The following is a 19,086-nucleotide window of genomic DNA, read 5'->3' on the forward strand; positions in this document are numbered from 1 at the left end:
ATTAAATTATTACTTAAGACTAATAAAAAAATGACTTTTAGAAATGATGGCCAACTGAAAAGTATGAACATGAAAAATATGAACATGAAAAGTATGAGCATGTACAGCAATCAGTACTTCGTTAGGGTTCCTTTAGCCCAGATTACTGCAGCAAAGCAGCGTGACATGAATCTGATCAGTCTGTGGCTCTGTTCAGGAGTTAGGAGAGTCCAGGTTATTGATGGTGGCCTTCAGCTCTTCTGAATTGTTGGGTCTGTTGTATTGTGTCTATCTCTTCACAATACCTCAGAGATTTTCTATGGAGTTAAGGTCGGGTGAGTTTGCTGGCCAATTAAGATTCACAAAGCCACAGTGGTGGTACTTAAGTGCATTTTACTTAAGTATATTTAATCATGTGTACTTTCGACTTTTACTCCACTACATTTTTCAATAAGTATCTGTACTTTCTACTTCTACTTCAGATTGAGGGCAGGATCTTGTGTGCTTGACTTCACGATGTAATGAATCTTCAAAGTATCGCCTCCCCTCTTCTGAAAGCTAAACTCTGGGCCTGGCAAATTTAAAAAAAATTTCAAAAAGGTGGGTGGTGCCAAGAGACACACCGAATGTGGGAATGAGTTGAGGTGGGGTTGTGATCATGATGACAGAAGCGCTGTTGTCAACTTTTTGACCTGGCCGCTATACATATTAATTTTTCAGACTCCTCTAGTGAATTAAAAAGAAACAAAGACAATTATTGATAAATCTAGCAACTTTTCCTGTGTTGTTGGAGACTTTTATGGTGACAGCATTCTGCCTGTCTGTCCCGAGCGAGCAGCGGCCATTAGAGTTTCTCGATTCCTCAGCACTGCAGTCAGTCTGACAATTATTTTTTCAACACCATATCTTCACCAATGGTCAGCAGAGAAGACAAATTCCACTCCATATCCACCCCATAACACATTTATTTATTTGTAATAAATGTGTTATTTATAATAAACATAGAACACATTTGTAAAGCAGAGTAACCCTTTACAAATGCTGACAACTGCTGACTCACCAGTGAGCGGGGGCAGAAAGAGGTGTGGAGGCAGGGAGGGAACATTGTTCCCAGCTGTGTCCAGTTCCCTGATTACCTTCCCCGTGTATTTAACCCCACCTGTTGTCTCTGTCCTTCGTTGGATCCTCGTCGTGTTACGTCGTATGTCACCGTGTTGTTAGTCTGCTCTCTGGTTTCTGTTCTTGGATGAATCATTAAATCATCACTTACATCATGTCTACCTGGGCCTGCCAGTGTCTTTCTCACCACTCAACCGCAAATCATGACAGGCAGTTATGTGCTTCGGGCACATTCTAATAAGTTTTGTCTATTTTTCTAGATTGTTTTGTTTATAGACTTTAATTGAATGACTTTCTGTTTTTTCTTAATATTTTGGCGTTTGGATAACTTCTTATTTTTGGTAATTAATTTGATTTAGTTAAGTGGTGGCTGTTGGTCCACTTATAAATAGGCTGGGTTTCGACGTATGTGAGAGACCCGCCCTTCCACTTGCTCCACCACCACCACCCCGGATGTGTCCTGCTCCTGACTCAGTGCGCGCACGTCTCCAGTGGCTGTAGGCCGCAGCTGAAGTCTCCAATCTGCCATGCGATATTTCTGTTAGCCTTTGTTTGTTTGCTTTTTTGTTGTGATTTTGGCCTGGTGGGACCAGTTGTCCTGTTTTCAATCTTTCTTTTGCAGTAGATTATTTTTTGCTTTAGTCCAGTACTACTATGTGCTTTGACAGCCCTGTATAGGGTCGGCCCCCAGCTGCACCGTTTTGTTCTTTTTGATCGGCTCACCAGGTCTAACTTTTTGTTAATACTTTTGGGGTTTTGTTTTTCTCTTTTTTGGGACATGGAGGACTGGAGGTATATAACTCTCTTTTGTTTCTTCACAGAAAATCAAAGCAGCTGAACCAAAAGAAAAGTTCAAGAGAGTTTTAAAATAAAATAATTTTTGAACCCTCATTCTTGCCTCCGTGTCCTCAAATATGTTGTGCCCTTTTTGGACTTAACACTGGCCCTGCATTTACTTGGCATCAGATCAATATCAAAATGACCAGAATTACCCTCCTCTAGCAGGGAGGCAGCTTTGGTACTCAAAGTGAGGAAGTTGTACCAAGCTGTACCGCTGCAACCAATAGCAAAATTAAACTGCCCAAAAACTGTTTGACCGGAGAGGCCAGTAGTGAAATGGATTTAAGCAAAGTAATGCAGAACTAAAAGAACTGCACAAAAATGTCAAATTCACACAGAAACATTAAGTTACAACCCTAATTCACCTGTTTAGTTTATCATCATAAAAAAAGTTGATTTGGGGTTGAATTTCACTTTAAGTTTACCTGGAGGTAGTCTCCTGAGCTACAGTCAGTGCCGTAGCCCTGAATCTGGAAGGGATTTTGGAATAACACTGAAATCCAAAATCCTGGTGTAACCATCACATGCCAACTGCAATTTAATCCAGGCAAGTAGTTCTGAGGGTAGTGAGGACTGCTCAGAACACCTCTGTCTGCATGCAGCAGGCCACCACAACCTGAACACACAAAGAACATCTTCATTAAAATGGATATTCTGCTGCAGAGTCACAGCAGCATTGTTGCCTAAAAATGTGAGACATTCAAATTTCATGACATATGCTAAGTTATGAACATTAAAAATGGGTAAAATACTGAAGGCGACATGTGGTGAAGAAAATGATGTCTGTCTTCAGAATTCCACATCATTTAGTTTGCATCCAAAAGAACCAATTAATCAGCACCTCCTAAATGTTACTGGTAACATCCAGTCAAAAAACAAACATGAAGAGCAGTGGAAGCTTCTTTTGATTAACAAGTTTTAACACCTCAGCCACAATTAGATATCTAACATTAATTTACATTAAAATACAAATATTTAAACAGTGAAAAAGAATCTAAATATTTTATCTTATGCTTGACACGAAAAAATAAATACGCTAAAAAGGTAGCCTGACATTCTGTTGTCTCAACACAAAAAATAATGAAGAAAAATGTAATATACAAAAATGTAAAGTCAGAATAAAGAAAATAGAATATGCATTTGTATTTGTGCAGAACCTTTGGAGAAGGAGGCATTAAAGCCTTGGCCACTGACATGGCTGTCAGACGAGAAGTGAAGGAACATTGAGTCTCCTGTTGAGTGTATGGAGCCTGGAGGTTCCCTACCACACACACTGGCCAGCACAGGGGACAGGCTGTTAGCACCTGTTAATCATAAAGCAAAACAGTTCATTACCAACTGATGGGTCTGATGTAATCAAACAGAGGGAGATATATAACCAAATAAGGCTTAGGACTCTGAACTTTCTTTTGGCTCAAATGAAAGTTAAGTATATACCACAGTAATGCACCAGACTTCAAATACAAATTCATCTTTGTTTCACTCAGGTGTTTGCAAACTTTCCAATCTAAAAAGGCATTCTTGCCCTCAGTCAGAGGGGCGTAGGAGGTCAGACTGCCCCAGCAGCTACAATACAGTTGATTGTCACCATCGACGTGTGTGTGTGTGTGTGTGTGTGTGTGTGTGTGCGTGTGTGTGTGTGTGTGTGTGTGTGCGCGTGTGTGTGTGTGTGTGTGTATGAAGCTTGTTGTTATTTTTACAGAGCCAACATTTTATTATTTTATTTATATCCTTTGGTTTTGATATAAAAGAAAAACTAACATATGACGTTTCGAAAACGAGGATGGATACAATGATTTCTATGGAATGTATAAATAATATATATATATATATATATATATATATATATATATATATATATATAATTTATTTTTTTATCAACTGGCCAGTTACAAATAACCATTGTGAGTTCAGCCAACTCCAGACCCCTGATTTAACACACGCACCCCTGTCCTTATCTGGGACTTTAGTCAAAAACGCTGTTTGACAAGGACTCCAAGCTCTAGGTTTTAGTTGAAACGCTGTCAACAGGGACTCTAAACCCTGTAGGACTTTAGTTAAACGTCGTTTAACTGGGACTCTAACCCACATTTTACTCAAGGGACTCTAACCCGAATAGGGCTACGAGTGGGAGACAGTACCCGTGCCCCTCCGGGGGGCTGTATATTGTTAGAAAGAGGAATAAAAAGAAATTACTAAATAGATAAAAAGTAAAGATAAAAACATTAAAAACACTGAAGACATCAAAACCCGCACTCTAACCCTAATTTAGCCATAAGCAACTCTAAACAGGTGGGTTTTTAATTGAGATTTAAAGGAAGTCAGTGTTTCAGCTGTTTTACAGTTTTCTGGAAGTTTGTTCCAAATTTGTGGTGCATAGAAGCTGAATGTTGCTTCTCCTCGTTTGGTTCTGGTTCTAGGGATGCAGAGCAAACTGTTCAGTGATTTATAAACTAACAACAGTATTTTAAAGTCTATTCTCTGAGCTACAGGGCGCCACTTTAAAACTGGTGTCATGTGGTCTATCTGCCTGGTTTTAGTGAGAACGTGAGCAGCAGCGTTCTGGATCAGCTGCAGCTGTTTGATTGATTTATTAGTCAGACCTGTGAAGACGCTGTTGCAGTAATCAATTCGACTGAAGATAAACGCATGGATGAGTTTCTCTAGATCGTGCTGAGACATAAGTCCTCTAATCCTGGAGATGTTCTTCAGGTGATAGAAGGCCGACTTTGTGACTGTCTTAATGTGGCTCTGAAGGTTCAGGTCAGAGTCCATCACTACTCCCAGGTTTCGGGTCTGATCGCTGGTCTTTAGTTTTAATAACTGAAGCTGTGGATTGATTATAGTTCGCTCCTCTTTAGGTCCAAATATAATAACTTCAGTTTTGTTTCGGTTCAGCTGGAGAAAGTTTCCACTCATTGATCTGTTCTAAGCATCTGTTCAGTGATTGGATGGGTTCAGAGTCACCTGGTGACATCATGATGTAGAGTTGTGTATCATCCACTTAATTTTGGTACTTAATCTTATTACCTGTTATAACCTGAGCCAGTGGGAGCATATACATATTGAAAAGAAGTGATCCTAGGATTGAACCTTGGGGTACCCCACATGTGAGCTTTGACCTCTCTGATGAGAAGTTTCCGATTGAAACAAAGACATCCCTGTTCTTTATGTAAGATTCAAAGCAGTTGAGCACTGGACCGGAGAGTCCGACCCAACTCTCCAGTCGATTCAGTAAAATGTCGTGGTCAACAGTGTCAAAAGCTGCACTGAGGTCCAACAGAACCAGCACTGTGGTTCTCCCACAGTCTGTATTTATATGGATGTCATTGAACACTTTGATTAGGCCAGTCTCCGTGCTGTGGTGAGCACGGAAACCAGACTGGAAGGAGTCAAAATGATTTATTATTGTTAGGAAGTTATTCAATTGTTTAAAAACTGATTTTTCAATCATTTTGCTGATGAATGGGAGGTTGGAGATCAGCCTGTAATTCTGCAGTAGTGATTTGTCCAGATTGTTCTTTTTTATCAGTGGTTTGATAACTGCTGTTTTCAAAGCCTGGGGGAAAAAAACACCTGAAGAGAGCGATGAGTTACTATTTGGATCAGATCATTAATGACATGACAGGCAGGACTTTCTTAAAGAAATGTGTGGGTAGGACATCCAGACAGCAGGAACTGGAGCTTCACTGAATTATAATTTCTTCTAGGGTTTTATAATTAAGTAGCTGAAACTGGGTCATTTTTCCTGTATTTGTTTTGTTTGGGCACAGCATTGGTAATGTCTTTGGAGTGGATGTGCAGATTAATCCTCTGATCTTTTGAATTTACTCTGAAAAGAAGCTGGAAAACTTGTTGCAGGCATTAGATTGAAGTTCAGGTGGCAACGTCATAGGAGGGTTAGGGTTGGAGGCCGAATGTTCTACAGTCTAAGGTTTGAAGACTGCTGTATTTTGTATTTCTGTTTTTTGTAACTTTTCTTGTAGTGATCCTGACAGGTAATGTCCTGTTTCGCAGTGCCGGGGGGCCAGACACATTCTGGAGGAAGACTGGTGTAAAGATAATATCTGGACCCCAGTCTCAGACCTCAGAAACGCAGAGTGCTTTTCTCTGCGTTTTCTCTGGGAATTCAGAGGCAGGTGGCTTAGATGAAGTGAGGTCTGCTATGTTAGCGCTAAGGAGAGTCGTGCCGAGGCAAATCTGTTGATCCATTCCATCCGTAAATTTAAGAAACTCTGGTCCAGAAGACATTTCTGTATAGGTATCTTGTGAATGAGTGGAGGAGGGGAACCAGTCGCTCTGTCCCCAGTCGATGTTTTATCAGCTTGTTTTGGAATAGTTTACTCCTGATACACGGAGGGCTCCATCCTAGTCAGACATCCTTGAGCCTGTTCTTCTGAAATGATGATCACATTGTTGTCCTTGTTGATAAAATGAAAAATGTTTGCAGTGAGCAGCCTTATTCCATGTTTGTTAAGATTGCGTCCTCCTCTTCCAAAGAGGTGAAAGTGATGCCAGTAGATCCAGAGGTTATTGATGAAGGTCACTGAGCTGGCAGAGCAGGTTTTAATCAGCCTGGAGTGTTTTTCGTCTCCCCATTGAGGTGATGGAATTGGACCACTGAGAAATAACTTCGTTTTTAATTTTTCAATAGTGTTCAGAATATTAAAGTCCTTTATCAGAATCTCAGATTTTTGCTTTGCCAGATCGTTGGCTCCAACATGCACAACTAAAGTCTCAATATTTGGCTAGAGAGAGTAAATCAGATACAGTGTCACCAGGAAAAGAAACCACTCTTGTTTTCTTGGGATTGCAAACGTGGCTGATTCCATTTACTGCCTCATCTCCAACAATAAGCACTCTTGGCATACCTTTTGTTTTCCTGGTGGTCACTTTGTCCTTCGGAGCTTTGGGGGGTGGATGTGTTGGTCTTGCCTCATTGCTGATGTTTGAAGGTGAGGTATCAGGTGAGGCTGATGTGCAGAAAATGTTTTTCAGTGGGATTCCCATGGAGTCAGGATGTTTTGAGCCTCGGGCTGGTCACTTTGTTCTTGGTAGCGGGGTCAGTGGAGCCATTTTGGTTCCAGCTGCGTGTTTATTTTTCTTTGGCGGAGCAGGTGTTGAGGTTGAAGGTGGGTTTCTGCTCAGAGCCGGCCACGCTGATTCATCCAGGTGAGGGGTTCTCCCTGTTAGTCGTCTCATGGGATCTGCAGTGTGGAACTTTTGTTACGACTTGGCACCCTGAGCGTTCCAGGGTGAGCTACTTAGTGCGGGGTGTACGACCTCGCCACTGATTTGAGGAAGAGTTGTTTCCTTTCCACAGTTTACAGGCTGACAAACCCTCCTATGACGTTGCCACCTAAACTTCAATCTAATGCCTGCAACAAGTTTTCCAGCTTCTTTTCAGAGTAAATTCAAAAGATCAGAGGATTAATCTGCACATCCACTCCAAAGACATTACCAATGCTGTGCCCAAACAAAACAAATACAGGAAAAATGACCCAGTTTCAGCTACTTAATTATAAAACCCTAGAAGAAATTATAATTCAGTGAAGCTCCAGTTCCTGCTGTCTGGATGTCCTACCCACACATTTCTTTAAGAAAGTCCTGCCTGTCATGTCATTAATGATCTGATCCAAATAGTAACTCATCGCTCTCTTCAGGTGTTTTTTTTCCCCCAGGCTTTGAAAACAGCAGTTATCAAACCACTGATAAAAAAGAACAATCTGGACAAATCACTACTGCAGAATTACAGGCTGATCTCCAACCTCCCATTCATCAGCAAAATGATTGAAAAATCAGTTTTTAAACAATTGAATAACTTCCTAACAATAATAAATCATTTTGACTCCTTCCAGTCTGGTTTTTGTGCTCACCACAGCACGGAGACTGGCCTAGTCAAAGTGTTCAATGATATCCATATAGTAAGTACAGACTGTGGGAGAACCACAGTGCTGGTTCTGTTGGACCTCAGTGTTGATCAGGACATTTTACTGAATCGACTGGAGAGTTGGGTTGGACTCTCCGGTCCAGTGATCCAGTGGTTTGAATCTTACATAAAGAACAGGGATTTCATAGTTTCAATTGGAAACTTCTCATCAAATAGATCAAAGGTCACATGTGGGGTACCCCAAGGTTCAATCCTAGGACCTCTCTTATTCAATATCTATATGCTCCCACTAGATCAGGTTATAGCAGGAAATAAGATCAGCTGCCATAACTATGCGGATGATACACAGTTCTACATTGGGGTCAAAGGTCATCAGGTGACCTTTGACCCCATTCAATCACTGAATAGATGCTTAGAACAGATCACTGTGTGGATGTGCCAAAACTTTCTCCAGCTGAACAGAAACAAAACTGAAGTTATTATCTTTGGACCTAAAGAGGAGCGATATAGAGTTACAGAACTAGAATCAATGCACAGCTTCAGTTATTACAACTGAAAACAAAACCAGCGATCAGCCTGAAACCTGGGAGTAGTGATGAACTCTGACCTGAACCTTCAGAGCCACATTAAGACAGTCACAAAGTCGGCCTAACAAATCAATACTAACAAATCAATCCTCCAGCTGCAGCTGATCCAAAACGCTGCTGCTCACGTTCTCACTAAAACCAGACCCCTGAGGTTCTGGTTCTGCTCTGCATCCCCAGAACCAGAACCAAACGAGGAGAAGCAGCATTCAGCTTCTATGCACCACAAATCTGGAACAAACTTCCAGAAAACTGTAAAACAGCTGAAACACTGACTTCCTTTAAATCTCAACTAAAAACCCACCTGTTTAGAGTTGTATTTGAAATGTAATCAATTAAGAATGTAATAATGGCACTTGACTTACTGTTATGTTTTGATTGTTGATTCTATGTTACATGACTTTGTGTTTTTGTTTTTATGATGTAAAGTAGTTTGAAATGTCTTGCTGCTGAAATGTGCTATACAAATAAAATTTGATTGATGACAAAACCAAAGTTCATTCATTACAACAGGCGGTGTGTATCTTGAATCATTGTGTTTGGAAACACTTCATCACTGAAAGTAATGGACATTAAAGTAATTCACTGGCAAGAAATGATATTTAATTATGTTTGTACTTTAGAGGCTTCACTGCAGATTTGTTTTACCAAACTTTGATAAAAAGGCTCTACTCTTTCTACTAACAATGGAGAAACTCCATACACTTTCTGCATCGGGTTGTTCTCAACATGCATCTAGATATGTGCCAACCTAAATCATAATAGTCATGTAAAACATTACATGAAGTTGTTATCTTAAAATTGTGACAAAGATGACATTTTGAACTATGTCTTTACAGCAGTGTTTTTCAACCACTGTGCCGCGGCACACTAGTGTGTCGTGAGTGATCGTCAGGTGTGCCGTGGAAATTATCCAATTTCACCTACGGTACCATATTTTCCAGACTATAAGCTGCTAAGCTTTGAACCATGCAGATTGTAGCCCGGTGCAGCGTTTCTGTGGATTTTTCTTCAACCACCAGGGGGTTCTTTTGCAGGAAGTGAATCATTGGAAGTCAAAATTGGAAATCAAAGAAGAACGCGCTAATTACTTTGGAGACGGAGTGCTGCATCCTTAATAAATCCAGCAGATTTATTAGGACGCAGCCCTCTGCTGCCCTCTGCTGGGTCCTTATGGGAAACCGAGAGCAGCAGAGATACCAGCGGCTTATAGCCCGGTGCGGCTTATATATGTACATTTCCAGTTTTTTTTATTTATTTTATTTTTTTATTTGAAGGTGTGGCTTATAGTATGGTGCGCTCTACAATCCGGAAAATACGGTAATTGGTCTTAAAATATTGTTTGAAAATGAATTATCTGCAAATACCATCTTTGAGTGTCTCTGCTGTAGCAGTGACTAGCGGCGTAATCATGTAATTTTCTTACCACTAGATGGCAGTAGGTCCAGAGCATTTTACATTAAAACGAGAATTAGTGATGCATGAATGTTACAGGTAGCGGTGAGAGCATTGAATCTAGAAAGACTGATGACAGTGATGGAAAAGACAGTGAAGCTCAGCAGTAGTTGGAAAGAACATGAGTCCATTTCCCACAACATGTCTGTGTGAAATTGAGCTTCTCTAGTCTGGTTACTATAAAAACTAAAACCAGAGAGACAGAGATGTTGAGGAAGAGCTTTGTCTTTCTTCAATTTCTGCCAGGAAATCAGCTGTTTTCATCCAAACATGCTCAGGTTTCACACCAGGTGGGTAAAATATACAGATATTGACATTTTGTACATGCAACTCTTCATATTGTAACAGTGAATATGAAGTGAAATGTTTCCCAAATATTATTGCTTCTTTCAGAATAAGAATTATTTTCTGTATTCCGGCTATAAGATGCTTGTGGATTAGTTTGTAAAACACTTTGACGTTTTCTACAACTTCTTTAAATTTAACACCACAGTGTTGTGGCTGTTCAGGTGTATTTTTGAAGTGGACATGTTAAGTGCAATTTGAAATAAGAAATGTAAAATATGATCAAAATAAATTTTTGTGTTTATTTGATTCCTATTCAAGATACTTTTATAAGAATGACTATATATGTAGGCGGGTTAGTTTACATTTTTGGTTGGTGGTGTGCCTCATGATTTTTTCAATTAAAACAATATACCTTCACTCAAAAAAGGTTGAAAAACACTGCTTTACAGTATATATTTAACACATTTTCCAATGTTTACCATCTCTGATAATCAGGCTGTCAGAGTAGCAAGGTGGATATCCCTCCATGTCCAGAGACAAGAAATTAAATTCTACGATGGAATCTGGAGCCCGAATGAGCCAGGTACACTCTTGGTTAGGAGGATAGTTTCCAGGCCATCCAGGGGAAAAGAGGAAACCAGGAGAATTTCCAATTAAAAGAAGTCCACCGCAAGCCCCTGAGAGACACACAAAAAACATACACATCAAAACTGACCTACTACCACCAATTAAGTTTTCATTAACACAGACATGAGGCTATTCTGTTTCTTCTTTTGTTTTAATAATCAATTTTGATTATTAAAACTTTATAAACCAAATTATAATTGCTGACTTGTCTGATTTGTTTTTCCAAGGGAAGAGATGACAAGTCCTGATAATCATTGATGGGGATGGTCAAGCCTTAGGAGCTGAAGAAATTCACCACTTGTTGCTCTATGGAGTCCAGTTTAGGCTTGGGGATCTCAGAGGCATATGATTATAGGCTCCCACATATTTCAGTCAAATGTCAACAGATGCCACATCGTTCTGGGACGTTCGTATTTGCACAGACATTACAATTCCCATCAGGAGTTAATCACTTTCTAAACTTGTCATTATAGTAGTTACTTAGTGAAGTATTGTATGACTTAGTGAAAGTCATACAATTGAACGTTCCACACAGGGTCAGATAATTGTTCTTCAAAGCTATTCATGTCTCCTACAAATACAAAAATTGGACAGTAGAAGCAATTACAGATCAAGTCACAAGGGGAAGGCGAACAAGATCGTAGCTGGCTATTAAGAGCTCTCCATTCCGACATGTAATCAGATGATTATATTGTGGTAAGGGGCTCTTATTTGGTATCATTTTCCATAAGTGAGGTAGCAGTGTAGGCTTGTGAACGTTTTTCTGGAAAAAAAAAGTAATTTAAAGAAAAACTCAAAGAGCACAGGGCACGTGGAACCGCAGCAGACCTAGGCGTGAGGAAGAACAGGAAGGCACCACCTCCTTTTCTGGTAAATTTGTTCTCTGAAGTGGTTAAAATGAATAACATTTTACAATATATAGATGTAGATGTCTCCACAATAAAGCAGACAACATCAGAATTGAATACAGCAGTGGCTGCAATGCAGGAAAGGCTAACAGAGTGGCTGCACACCGCAGATGGTGAGAGAGGCAAGGTAATGGAAGCTATGTGGGACCACATGCAAGTCCGTAAAAATTGCAGTAAAAGGAATGTGAGAATGTAAAAGATACTATCGGTATTGATGGGACACTTTTGAGCTGCGTTCGGAAGATGCTGACCTTGGAGCTCATGGTGATGCCGAGTTTAAGAGTTTGGGTTAGGGTCAGGGTTTGGCCTTCGCATCACTTCCCTTCCTGAACAGAGCCCCAAGACTGGTGTTTTGTGGACTTGGAGAAGGCGTTTGACCATGTCCCTTGGGGAGCCCTGTGGAGGGGTTCTCCGGGAGTATGGGGTACTTAGATATGGGCTGTCAGGTTCCTGTATGACCGGTGTCAGAGTCTGGTTCAGATTGCCGACATTAAGTCGGGCTCGTTTCTGGTGAGAGTTGGACTCTGCCAAAGCTGCCCTTTATCACAGATTCTGTTCATCACTTTCATGGACAGAATTTCTTGGTGCAGCCAAGGTATTGAGGGGATCCGTTTTGGTGGCCTGAGGGTCGCATTTCTGTTTTTTGTGGATGATGTGAACCTATTGGCTTCATCAAGTCATGATCTACAGCTCTCACTGGAGTGGTTCGCAGCCGAGTGTGATGAAGCCGAGATGAGGATCAGCGGCTCCAAATCTGAGGCCATGGTCTTGAGCTGGAAAAGGGTAGATTGCCCACTCCGGCTTGGGGGTGAGAGAGAGAAATACTTGAACTCCTCCAGCCCCAAGTGGAGGAGTTCAAGTATTACGAGATTTTGTTCACTAATGAGGGAAAAATGGAGCAGGAGATCAACAGATGGATTGGCACAGCTTCTGCAGTGAAGTGGGCACTGTACAAACCTGTTGTGGTGAAGAGAAAGCTGAGTTAAAAAGCAAAGCTCTCGATTTACCGGATAATCTACGTTCCTATGCTCATCTAAGATCATGAGCTTTGGGCCATGACCGAAAAAATGAGGTCAAGGATACAAGTGGCTGAAATGACTTTTCTTCGTTTGGTGTCTGGGCTCTCCCTTAGAGATAGGGTGAGAAACTCGGTCATCCGGGAGGGACTCAGAGTAGAGCTGCTGCTCCTTCACGTCGAGAGGAACCAGTTGAGGTGGCTCGGGTATCTGGTCAGGATGCCTCCTGGACGCCTCCCTGGTGAGGTGTTCCGTGCACGTCCCATGGCGAGACCCCGGGGAATACCCAGGACACACTGGAGGGATGATGTTCTTGGCTGGCCTGGGAACATCTTAAGATTCCCCCAGAGGAACTGGAACAAATGGCTGGAGAGAGGGAAGTCTGGGCCTCCCTTCTTAAGCTGCTAGATGGATGGAACTAAGGGCTTCTGGAAAACAACCCCACACCATAATCCCACTTGCAGTCGGACAAGTACCGTTCTCCAGGCAACTGCCAAACCCAGACTCATCCATCAGATTGCCAAATGGAGAAGTGATTCATCACTCCAGAGAATGCGCCTCCACTGCTCTAGAGTTCAGCGGCAGCATGCCATATACCACTGCACTCGATGTTTTGCATTGCACTGGGTGGGGTGACAGGCACGTGCAGAGTGGGGGGGGGCTTGAGCACCTGCCCTTTTTGCTCCTTGCCCCACAGTGCCCTTTTGGTCAATTTTTATTTTTATTTTATTTTTTTTTTTTTTGTATTATTATTTTCTAAGCCCTCTCCTCACACATAACATGTACTAAAATTATTTGTATTTTTTGTACAACATAATAAGCCCCCCGGTCACCTTGTTACCTTTGACCTTTAGCCCGTGACGCATGATGCAGTTGCCTCTCGCGCAGTGAGATAAGGCGGCTAACTGGAGCTCAACGTAGCGAACGTTCCAGATTACAGAACAGTTTTTGGTGAATAAAGTGGAGTAGACTTGCTTCTTGTCAGATGACAGAAAACGTTGAAGTATCGTTTCTGCTTCAGCTCGGAGTCGCGGTTTAAGCAGAGAGGTAATGAAATACAACAGACACTGACAGGCCTCTGCGTCTGCCTTTCTCTGAAGAACTACTGAGGGGAGGAGACAGACTGGTGAGGAGAAACTGTTCTTATCTACCGATTCAGTATTTTTATCATACAGACATTAGGCTGTTGTTGGTGTGCTATTAGCTAACTGCTAGCTAACGACTTTGCTAGCAAAGCAGGATAACTAAAAGCTTCTTCCCTGTATCTTTAATGATATCAGTCATTCTTCAGTATCGCTTATGCAATAAGGCACATCGCCCGTCCAAAACCTGTCATCTCCATAATGGATATATGTCAGATCTTCTAATTTCCTTTGCTGCATAATGTACATTGCATTTATTCTGGCGTTAGGTAAATGTATCTTGAAGGAGAATAACACTTAAATAAAAGTCCAACAAGGATATTCATTTAGAATTAAAAATAACTCACCCTGAATTACTATGATAGATATAATGAATGTAATAAAAGTGACATTAATGAAGGACAAAAACTCAACCAGATTTTAAGTTTAGTTTCTGGTTCACAGAGGATGAAGTTAATTTGTTTCCCAATTATTCAATGGAAAAAAACTAACCTCAGTTAAGTAAAATAAAATTGTAATCAAAACTTTTGGAATTGTAATGATTTCTTTAAAAAAAACACATTGTTTTGTTTAAAAAACATTTTTAAATTAAATAACTAATTTTTGTCTTGTTAACATAAAAAGTTATTGGCCAAACATAAACTTTTATTTGCACACATCAGAAATATTTTATTGTGATTTTAGTTCCTGCTCATGACATCATGTGAGAATCACAAGCAAAACTTTGACTCCAACAAAAACTTAGAATATTAAGAAAAGATTTCTGACATGCAAAATAAGTTTGTTTTGCAAAAAAAATCACTTCATGATACAAATGTGTGATTTAAATGCTTAAAAAAGGTTTTTAAGCAAAACTCAGTAGGCTTCCATGTCTTTTTAAACATGCCATTGTGGAGCCAAAGTTAAAGAAACCAGGACTGGACTCTTTTGAATTAAACAATTACAGACCAATATCAAAAACTTCTTTCTTGGCTAAAGTCCTGGAAAAGGTGGTCTGCATCCAACTTAGATCATTTCTGCAGGCCAATGACATTTATGACACTTTTCAATCAGGGTATCGTGAGTTTCACTCCACTGAAACAGCCCTGGTGAAGGTATTTAGTGATATCATGATAGCAGCGGACACCGGTAAATGTTCTGTACTGGTTTTATTGGATTTGTCATCGGCGTTTGACACAGTGGATCATGGCATCCTGATAAACAGGCTCCAACATCTGGTTGGGATGTCGGGCTGCGTTTTGAAATGGTTCACATCTTACCTGCTTCGTAGAACTTTTAGTGTGTCAGTGGGAAATGTAGTATCTGACCCTGCAGGGCTTTTGTCCGGTGTGCCGCAGGGATCGGTCTTGGGACCTGTTCTGTTCCAGCTGTACCTACTTCCTTTAAGCAGGGTCATTCAGAAGTTTAGTGAGGTGTCTTATCACCTGTATGCCGATGACCTTCAATTGTACTGCTCTTTTGAGCCTGGTGAGTCGCATAAACTTAGCACTCTCACCAGTTGCTTGGCCGAAGTGACAAAATGGTTCACTGAAAACAGCTTATTATTGAACTCTAGTAAGACTGAGACCTTGATTGTTGCTCCTGACAGTGCTGTGCCTGGAATTAAGCAGCATCTTGGAAACTTGAGCTGCACAGTTAAAAGTAACCTGCGCAACTTGGGTGTCTTCATGGATGGAGCAATGTCCATGGAGCGGCACACAAATCAGCTTGTTAGAAACTGTTTTTTCCAAATTCGGAACATTTCTAAACTCCGTAAAATGGTGACTCACGGTGAACTTGAGATGATTGTTCATGCTTTTGTCTCATCGAGACTGGATTATTGTAACAGCCTGTTTACATGTCTTAATAAGAGGGAGTTAATGCGTCTGCAGGTAGTACAAAACTCTGCTGCACGATTGCTCACCTGCACCCACAGGAGGGAACATATCACGCCCATCCTCAAACGCCTGCACTGGTTGCCTGTGTCTTATAGGATGTACTACAAAATCTTGGTACTGACTTTCAGAGCCCTCCATGGACAGACGCCAGACTACATTAAGAACCTCCTACAGCCTTATGTTTCGATTAGGAGTCTCAGGTCGTCGAACCTGAACTTGTTGACGGTTCCTCGGACCTTTCTTAAGACTCGTGGAGACAGATCTTTTAAAGCTGTGGCGCCTCGCCTATGGAATGAGCTACCTTGCACCATTCGATCTCTACATTGTATAGACACTTTTAGGAAACAACTTAAGACCCACTTTTTTAAACTTGCTTTTTAATGTAATATTCTGTTTTAGTGTTGGTATGTTTGTTTTAATTTGTTTTAAATTGTTTTTCTTTTTATAAATTGTGCAGCACTTTGTGACTCTGGTCTGTGAAAAGTGCTATAGAAATAAAGCTTACTTACTTACTTGCTTTTCTCATGGTGACATGCATTAACAATTCTTTTTTCTTTTTTCTGCAGTTCCACCTTAAAGTTTGCTGCAGCTCTGCTTTCCTGAATGGACCGTCTTCATCTCCACTGCAGCAAACAGGCAGCTCTGTTTTATAGATTACAGTCACTAAAAGGTTGCATTGTGCCCTTGTTTATATTTTTAATAGTGTAATTCTGTAAAGACAAAATATGTCTGGTGGTCCAGCTCTGATTTTCATATCTTGCTAAATTGCGGGTTTGAATATTGCAAAACTTTCCTATAACAAAATAGACCTGCAGAAAGAAATTACTAATAAGATATCTTACATAGGCATAGTTGTATGCTCTATATGGAGATGTTCGTTAGCTTTGATTGTATATCTCACATTTTTGTAATTTATCATTGTTTATTAAACTCTGAAAGCTGAGAGACTTAGAATGCAGTTAGATGTGCCCTGTTTTTTGAGCACCTGCCCCTTTAGTGGTCTCTGCACGGCCCTGCTGGGTGATGTATGCCTTGGATGCAGCTGCTCCACCATGGAAACCCATTCCATGAAGCTCTCTGTCTGCTGTTCTTGAGTTTATCTGAAGGCCACATGAGATTTGAAGGTCTGTAGTGATTGACTGCAGAAAGTTGGTGACCTCTTCACACTGTGCGCTTCAGCATCCGCTGACTGTCAGTTTACTTGGCCTACCACTTTGTGGCTGAGTTGCTGTCGTTTCCAAACACTTCCAAGTTCTTATAATACAGCTGACAGTTGATTGTGGAATATTTTGGAGTGAGGAAATTTCACGACTGGATTTGTTGCACAAGTGGCATCCTATCACAGTTCCATGCTGGAATTCACTGAGAACCTGAGAGCGACCCATTCTTTCACAGATATTTGGAAAAACAGTCAGCGTGTCTAGGTGCTTAATTTTATACACCTATGACCATGAAAGTGATTGGAACACCTGATTCCAAAAATTTGGATAGGTGAACCAATACTTGTGGCAACATAGCGTATATGCAGCAGTACTGTAGACATATAAAGTGCCCGATTTAGAGTCTTCAAAACAGGTGATACAAAATAATCATAGTCCAAATGTAACAATGTGTAAAACGTATACATGTTGACAAAATATACAGGCACATTCAATAAATTAATTTTAGATTATTTCAAATGAGATGCATAAAAAGTACTGTATTTTCCTCACTATAAGGCGCACCGCATTATAAGGCGCATAGAATAGAAGCTACGGTAGAGGCTGGAGTTACGTTATGGATCCACTAGATGGAGCTGAACTAAAGGACGAATGTCTAAAGCCACTTTGTTAACATAAAGAATGTTAACAAAACAGTCCGACTCCGGTCGGCGAGGAGAGCCTTCCGCCACTGGGCCGGGGCGGGGCCAGACGATGGTCACCCTTCTCCGTTCGCGCACATCATGTTGGTGGAGAATGTGGTGCTAAATGATCTGCAGACAACCTGACTATCAGGTCGGTAGGTAGATAGGTCAGCCTAACTTTATTAACAAACCAGCGTTCTGACAACTATCCCAGCATGCACCGCGTGCTTCTTCTTCTACGGGTAAAAATGAAATCGCCGGCTGCTTACCATAGTTGCTAGACCTGTTGTTGCTCAATATTGGTCCATATATAAGGCGCACTTTCAGCTTTTGAGGAAATTCAAAGTTTTTAGTGGCGCCTTATAGTGCGGAAAATACGGTACTTAAAAAAATCTTTCAGTAGTTACTGAAGATACTTTTTATTGTGCTCAAATACCTGTTAAAATGTTATTTATTGTTCTGATGTAGTATTCTGATCTTAAATGTCATGATTTAATTAGCTGTTAGCATGAAATCATCAAAATTATAACTGTAATAAAACCTTGAAAACATCAGTCTGTGTGGAATTGGTCTATTTAGTGTGTTTCACTCAGTGATGGAGTCATTGTAATAAGTGAACTTATTACTGTGAACCTTCAATCTATTTGTGATACCTGCGTAATTCTTTTTGGCTACAGGAGGGCTGATGCCCCTCTGCAGAAGTTACTAGGTGAGAATACACCCTGGACAAGTTTCCAGTCCATAATTCAATCAATTAACAATTGATTAGCTATTTAACTGACTAAATGTATCATAAAAATGCAATTTATTAAATAAACCAAACTGGGAATCATCGTTTTGTCTTACCTGGTGTAATAGTAGGTGGTGGTCCAGAGTCTTTCACAGCTGTCCAGTCCACAAGGAAGCCTCGTCCTCCCACTACTGAATCTGATTTGAAGTGCAAGGTGACAGTGCTTCCTGAACTTCTAAGTGGAGTTGGTAAGTTCAGACCACAGAATGTTCCAAGAGGGTAGGAATAAACATCTGGACCATCAAATATCTGGAGAGAAATAAAGATTTTTGACACCCAAAGACACTTGTATTATTTTTACCTGGCTTTTGGCATATGTCCAGAGACTCAGAGGTTTTGCAAAACATTTCAGTTGTACAGTAAGAGTGTACAGGCACAAAATGCCATGTCATCCAAAATGCTTTCCAGTTCCTATTGCAAAACAAGGACCAAACTGATAGTAATAGGTACAGTTTTAATGGTGATATTATCATTGTCGGTTGGGTTAAACTTAACCATCTATTTATAAACAGTCAAACATACTACAATAATATGGCAACATCCAACTGGTGGAAAGATACCAGAGGTTACTCTATTTCCAGAATCTATTTTGAAATCATAATCTAAATATACAAAAAACTTCCATCCAGTTGTTTTAATATGTAGCACAAATCGCATGTTTTCTATGTGCTAAACATGTTAACCAATCATTTTAATGGAATATAATCTGATACGATCATAAAAAACTT

The 19,086-nt window shown here is 40.5% G+C and overlaps 1 protein-coding gene across 2 annotated transcripts in view; it reads right to left on the bottom strand.

Annotated features, from left to right (window-relative positions):
- cubn (cubilin (intrinsic factor-cobalamin receptor)) overlaps positions 1 to 19,086 on the bottom strand; it is a 162,197-nt gene that overhangs the window by 43,671 nt on the left and 99,440 nt on the right. For both annotated transcript variants that reach the window (XR_014085253.1, XM_081601345.1), the window contains exons 39-42: positions 18,415 to 18,607; positions 10,635 to 10,832; positions 3,096 to 3,242; positions 2,364 to 2,554 (exon numbers count right to left, since the gene is read on the bottom strand). Coding sequence is in view for 1 of the 2 variants with exons in the window: in XM_081601345.1 (XP_081457471.1) it covers positions 2,364 to 2,554; positions 3,096 to 3,242; positions 10,635 to 10,832; positions 18,415 to 18,607 (729 nt within the window). In the remaining variant the exon portion in view is untranslated. The remainder of the gene's footprint in view (positions 1 to 2,363; positions 2,555 to 3,095; positions 3,243 to 10,634; positions 10,833 to 18,414; positions 18,608 to 19,086) is intronic.

This window comes from Poecilia reticulata, chromosome 20 (genome assembly GCF_904066995.2).
Source record: "Poecilia reticulata chromosome 20, P_reticulata-male-v2, whole genome shotgun sequence".
NCBI lineage: Eukaryota > Metazoa > Chordata > Actinopteri > Cyprinodontiformes > Poeciliidae > Poecilia > Poecilia reticulata.